Source organism: Mandrillus leucophaeus, unplaced genomic scaffold (assembly GCF_000951045.1).
Source record: "Mandrillus leucophaeus isolate KB7577 unplaced genomic scaffold, Mleu.le_1.0 Scaffold256, whole genome shotgun sequence".
Lineage (NCBI taxonomy): Eukaryota > Metazoa > Chordata > Mammalia > Primates > Cercopithecidae > Mandrillus > Mandrillus leucophaeus.
The window spans coordinates 2,979,007-2,985,782 of record NW_012102654.1 but is presented as its reverse complement, the minus strand read 5'-3'; the positions used below and the strand labels follow the sequence as shown (position 1 = coordinate 2,985,782).

At 39.3% G+C, this 6,776-nt stretch overlaps 1 protein-coding gene across 1 annotated transcript in view; it reads left to right on the top strand.

Moving 5' to 3' along the window:
- FBXO16 (F-box protein 16) overlaps positions 1 to 6,776 on the top strand; it is a 63,593-nt gene that overhangs the window by 15,302 nt on the left and 41,515 nt on the right. The window contains exon 3 of the mRNA XM_011983909.1: positions 2,953 to 2,988. Coding sequence (XP_011839299.1) covers positions 2,953 to 2,988 — 36 coding nt within the window. The remainder of the gene's footprint in view (positions 1 to 2,952; positions 2,989 to 6,776) is intronic.

The window sequence follows — 6,776 nt, the reverse complement described above, 5'->3', positions numbered from 1 at the left end:
TTGTACAGTACATGTTAAAAAAAGGTGTTCTGAGAAAAAGCACCCAGTTACCATCAATCGATCATTATTTAGGGGCCCCTAAATATCTCACTCCTACATTGTAATGATGTCACACGGTGAAATATGTAACTACAGTGTCAACAGACTAAAATAACAACCGTGGGATTCTGACTTAACAGCAGGCTCTGAGTAAACTGTGATATAAACAGACTGCAGCATCTTGCAAGAAAAGAAGATCCATTTTAATATTTCCATTTGGAAGAAATACTTTGTTTTCCAGCTCTTTAAAATGAAGAACCTGATTGCAAATCTTTGAAATAAAGACTTGCTCCAAACCAGGGTGTGTAAGACTGTAAGTCCAACTGAGAACCTGACGACAAAATTATCTGCCCAAAATGATACGTCTTGTCAAAGGTAGAGTCAGAACCAGATCTGGGGTCTCCTGACTTTCAGTCTAGTGTCTTTCCTCTACCCCTTGTGTCCCATCAGTTTCTGCTTGAGTTTACCTTCTGGTAAAGAGCTGGACTTGCATGGACTCTGCTTAGACTTTGTCTCATGTTTTAGCCTGTGTAGCACTTCCCAATATCCACCCCATTCCTTTTCTACTACCCTCTTGTTGACCGTCTTTTCCCCTTTAAGTCAGTTTCCTTTTGTTTCCAATGGATTACACCATCATTGGACACCATGCTTCAACTTCCTCTTGAAGCTCTGTTGTGGTCTCAGGACCTAACCTCTGCTTCTTCTTATAGTCATACCAAAGCATGGGCAGAAGTTCATCAAGAATGTAAGGCTGGAAGTCAGAATGGGGAAGACCAAGGATCTGGTGAGGAATCAAGTGCAGTGTTGAGCTGAACACATAGTTTGGACCCAGAGATTTTTTAAATATCTGTAAATATAACCTCTTTGGTCCTCTGCTTATCCTTTCTAAAATATAGGAATCGAATAAAAAGATCTTTAGGATTCCTTTTAGCTCTAAAATTCGATGACTTCTGAAGCTTTCTTCTTGTTGTTAGTCAATCAGCAAAATGGTTTATTGAGGGCCTTCCATGGACTCTGTACTTGAGGGTTCTATGGAGCATGTAAGAGAAAGTGGTTGTAATCTACTTGGGAAGATAAAATTAACAGACACCACTAGAGAGCAAAACAAATACTATAAAGTCTAAGTGAAGCATGAACTATAAATGGAGTAGGAGTTGGGAGGAGAGAAATCCCTGGGCTTCAGAAAAGTGACAACACTGGTTGCACGGGTTGGGTGATGCATGATTGATAGAGAAGAATTCAGACAATATTTGGATCCAGATATTTTGAATCTTCTGTGTTCTACAGATTCTCTTCTACTTCTTTTCATCTAGAAATTCTGAGTTTATCTGTTGCCATTATTTGAGGGTCCTGGTAGCCCAGGTGGCAGTTAGCTGCGGGGAAGGGTCTTTTTCTTCTTCTTTTATGTGCAAAAAGTGTCTGTCTGTGACAGAAGAGATTCCCTGGCCAAGAGCAAAACTGACATTTCACTGGTCCCGAGGTGGTGGCTGAACCAGTTATTTCAATTCCTATTTTGTATGTCCTTGGCAACCAGAGCTTGAGAGTTAAAAAAGGAAGGAAAACACGATCTGTGGGAAGCATAAAACCAGCTCCTCAACCTCTTCCATAAAAAGAGAAGAAATAGGTCTGAGCCACCTCTCCAAGAGGGAACATTCTTACAGCACTAGAGAATGTAGTGAGTGCCAAGAGGAGGGAAAAATATCAATCCTGATTTTGAAAGCTGACAGAGGGTGTATGGGATAAAGCAAGTGAGACATTCAAATATGTTCATTACTCTCTTTCTCTTCCTCTCTTAATAAGCCCCTTCTTTGCCACATGTACCCACATTAGTCTTCCTTTCCTAAAACTCACTGAAATGTACATATGCACTGATGCTCAGAAAAGCACCTCAGCACCAATATATAAAGATACTCATATTGTACTGATACATCCATAAGGATATTCATTCTCACAATCACATTCATTCAATTCAATAAACATAGATACCTGTAACATGCTCTGTAAGCACTCTGCTGGAGATGTCAAGATGAATAAGACTTAGTTTCTGTCCTAAATAGTATATTGTAATAAACCTATACCAACAAACATTCAAGTGGAAGTCCAGAGGTGCACACACACACATTTCTAATCCTACAGATGTGTACATACTTGTACACCCACTGATATGTGTATACACTGAAATAGAAAAACAGAACTGATCATTCACCTGTTTCGTAAATTCTCATACTATTAATACTGAAACATTTCAGATGGGGGAGTTTCATGTTCCTGTTTTTTTGTTAGTTTTTTCATCTCCTTTCAAATTCTAAAACTGATTTACCTTTATAATTCCATTTTTAAAATTTCTTTCCCTTTAAACAACTGTTACTTCTTTCTTTTTCTTCTTCTTTTTCTTCTTCTTTTTTTTTACAGAGTCTGGTGCTGTCACCCAGGTAAGAAGTACAATGACATGATCATAGCTCACTGCAGCCTCAACTCCCCGAGCTCAAGCGATCCTCCCACTTCAGCCTCAGCTGGGACTACAGGGACACACCACCACACCTGGCTAATTTTTTGTATTTTTTGTAGAGATGGAGTTCCACCATGTTGCTCAGGCTGCTCTTAAACTCTCTAGCTCAAATGATCTGCTTGCCTCGGCCTCCCAAAGTGCTGGGATTACAGGTGTGAGCCACTGTACCCAGCCTTATTACTTCTTCTTTCACATGAATTATTCCACATGTAGAAACTGAAATAAAAAAAGAGAGAAACCTTGCCCAGGGTAAAAATACATAACCTCAGGAGTAAAATCTGTCTTTTTATATTCAGCTGATACAATGAATATTTATTCACAGATCCCTTAATGATATCGTTCTTGTAATGGGTATTTTGAAGTATGATATATGAAATTACCATATTCTTTTTTACTTATTGTAGGTATTTGAAGAAAGAAGAGCCCTGCTTGGCAAATGGGTAAACATTTAAAATATAGTTTATATTTATATTAAAAACATAGTGTTTTTGCATTATGTTATGTTATCTGTTTTCATCTTTCAGGCTGCTTTTAAAAAATCAGACTGGGTGGCTTACAAATAACAGGCATTTTTTTACTCAACGTGGATAGAAAGAAAAAAACCCCAGACATTTATTTTTCATTGTTCCAGAGGCTTAGGAAGCTCAAGATCAAGGTGCTGGCAGACTCAGTGTCTGCTGAGGCCTCTCTTCATAGACAGTCACCTCCTCACTGTGTCCTCACGTGGAGAAGAGGGGGAATGAGTTATCTGGGGTCTCCTTTATAAGGACAATAATCCCCTTCTTGAGGCCCACCCTCATGACCTAATCACTTCACAAAGGCCCCACCTCCTAATCCCATCACACTGAGGGGTTGAGATTTCAACATGAATTTGGGGGTGACATAAACATTCAGTCTGTAGCATTATCACAGAGCCCAGAGAATTCACTTTGGATTTAAGGGAGTGCTTCCTCATTTCCTGAGAAGCATGACAGGTGCTTTCTGTAAGTGTCAGTTAGGATTTGGTCAGGGAAACAGAAATCGTATCTTATTTTAACAGACATAATTAAATGAAAAGGATTGGTTAAGCAAATATTGGAGAACAGAAGAGACAGAAAGGGAAGGCTGAGGTTCCAAGGAGGTAGAACTGTGGGAATTAGCTACCACCAGCTCTCCTGCTACTGGGAGCTCAGAGGGAAGACCTTCAGCACCATAGGGAAGCCAGATTTCTATGGAGTAAAGCAGATGACATCACAGCCAGCTGGTTCTGATACAGCTGGCAAAACATGATAGTTCTAGGCGTATGGAAAAAAAAGCTGGACCTTGGAATCAATGGCTACTGTCAGGGTCAAGAGTTAGGTGATCCTGATAGGAACAGCAACCAAGCAGGAGTAAGTTTCTCGTCCCTCAGTTTCCCTCTAGCACCTTCCTCCTCATTGGCAGCATTTATCAGGGAGCCAGCCGTCAAAGGAGAAATATGGTGATAGAGATCCTGCCTTCTTTTCTTTTTTTGAGACGGAGGTTTGCTCTTGTTGCCCACGCTGGAGTGTAATGGTGCCATCTCAGATCACTGCAACCTCCTCTGCCTCCCGGGTTCAAGTGATTTTCCTGCCTCAGCCTTCTGAGTAGTTGGGATTACAGGCGCCCACCACCACGCCTGGCTAGTTTGTTGTATTTTTAGTAGATCTGGAGTTTCACCATGTTGGCCAGGCTGATCTTAAACTCCTGACCTCAGGTGATCCATCACCCTTGACCTCCCAAAGTGCTGGGATTACAGGTGTGAACCACATGCCCAGCCCAAGAGATCCTGCCTTCTATGCCCACAAAGTAGAGCATAGAAAGGTGGATTTGGGTCAGGTGCAATAGCTCACAGCTGTAATACCAGTACTTTGGGAGGCTGAGGGAGGAGGAGAGCTTAAAGCCAGGAGTTTGAGACTAGCCCGGGCAGCATAACAAGACCCCATATCTACAAAAATAATAATTTAAAAAATTAGGCAGGCATGGTGGTGCATTCCTACAGTCCCAGCTACTTGGGATGGACGAGGCAGGAGGATTGCTTGAGCCCAGGAGTTGAAGGCTGTAGTGAGCTGTTGCACTGGTGCACTCCAGCCTGGGCAACAGAGCAAGACCATGTCTCAAAACAAACAAACCCCAAAATAGAAAGATGAATTTGGATCTGAGGGACAATAACTTAGTAACCAGCACGGTTTACCCATTTGGCTACTCAGCATTCATATATACCCTTCTATAGATCCTGACACTTTCATACAAGAACTGTAACAATGTTATGTTTTTACCTAACAAGATACAACTGTCCTTCATCAAAAACTAGGACTTTCTAATCTGTTCCTCAAAAGGAGGGACACAAAGTCTCAATGGCCATCCCTGGATGTTGATCAAAATATCCATCTCTGGGCTTTTTTTTTTTTTTTTTTTTTTTTTTTTTGAGATTCTCTATTTTCTTTCTTCAAGAGAATAATCTACGGAGGCAGGGCTGGCTTCTATCCTGTTTTTCGTTGTACATACCTCGATGCTTACCAGGCATTAACAGATATTTTCTAAATCAATAAACAATGGTCTCTTGTTTTTCTCCTTTCCCCAAACAAACTTATTCCTTAAAATCACTAAGTCATATGGTAGCCTATGTACCCCTGCAAAAACCCAATGAATGGGGCTTAAGGGAGATATTTCTACTTTATTTACATTTCTGTCTCCATTTTAATTTTTAGATTTTCTTGGACTTCAAGACAGTAACATAAGAAATGCATTTTCGAAAGAAAGAGAGAGAAAGGAAGGAGGTGGGGAGGGAGGGAGGGAAGGAGGGAAGAAGGAGAAATAAAGATACCAGTGTTTTTACTTAGCATTGCTTGGAATTTTCACTGTAGGCATCCAGCACTGTGTTAGTTTTAAAGTTTAATCTAGTATTAGAAGTGAAGTCATTTTTTTAAAAAGAATCTAGATAGTGAGAGATAAAATGTAATATGAATTGTATTCAATGATAGACAGTCTGGAAGTGTTTTCATATTTGGCCATAGAATTTGGCAATTTTTGTTCATTTATTTGCACATGGTTCTGTCTAATGTTCTGTACAACAGCAAATAAAATAATCAAGAGAAACTGAAAAGCTCATCTACTTTGCTGTTTCATGCTACTACTTAATCCCCTTCCTCTCAAATCTCTGCCCTTCGATCCCTGTTAGAAAAGGCTATTGCCTCCCAAATTGAGAGAGAACACAGCAGGAGAAGTGAAAAGGGAAAGAATCTCAGATTTTCTCTCAGCTTCTGCTCTGTTGCTAGTATAAATAGTAGTAATATCATAACCTATTTTAAAAAGTAGATGACATCACTTTTAACTTGCTGGAAACAACCATAATCGGAGTTAGAATTCAGAAGAGAAACAAGGAAAACTATTTTGCAAGTTGCATGACAGAAAAATGATTAATATCCAGGATATATAAAGAGTTCTTACAAGTCAATAAGAAAAATACAAATGTCCCTACAGAATAATGGGCTAATATAAGAATGAGGAATATTTAAAAAATAAATGAACACTAAGCATATAAAATATGCTCAATTTTACCAAAATCAGAGAAATGCAAATGAAAACAATGAAATTCCCAAATTCTCTCTTCCTTGCCTGTATGGCAAAAATTGAAGAATTAGATAATATATATAACTCTTCATTATATATATTATATATATAATATACCCTGTAAGGAAGGATTCACTAGAGAGCAGGAAGATACTTTTAAACTCACTTGGAGGGAATGTAAAATGGTAAAGACCTTTTAAAGACCATTTGACAGGATCTGTTAAAATTTTAAATGCACGTACCCTTTGAGCCTCTATATTTATGTATACTAGAGATTTATTCATTCAGAACATGAAAAGGCATGAAAAAGCATGTGCCAAGATATTGCTCCTCCTCCTTCTTTTTCTTTCTTCCTACTGGAAAGGTATCAGTAGTAATGGTATCAGTAGTAAATTGAGTAAACAAAAAATGCTATATTCATCCTACTATGACAGAATGAGAAGACAATATGCTCTGGAGTTCATTACATATCAGGACATGTGTGGCTACATTTTGTTTATTTATTTATTATTATTATTATTTTTTGAGATGGAGTCTCACTCTGTCACCCAGGCTGGAGTGCATTGGCTCACTGCAACCTCCGCCTCCCAGGTTCAAGCAATTCTCCTGCCTCAGCCTCCTGAGCAGCTGAGATTACAGGCGTGTGCCACCACGCCCA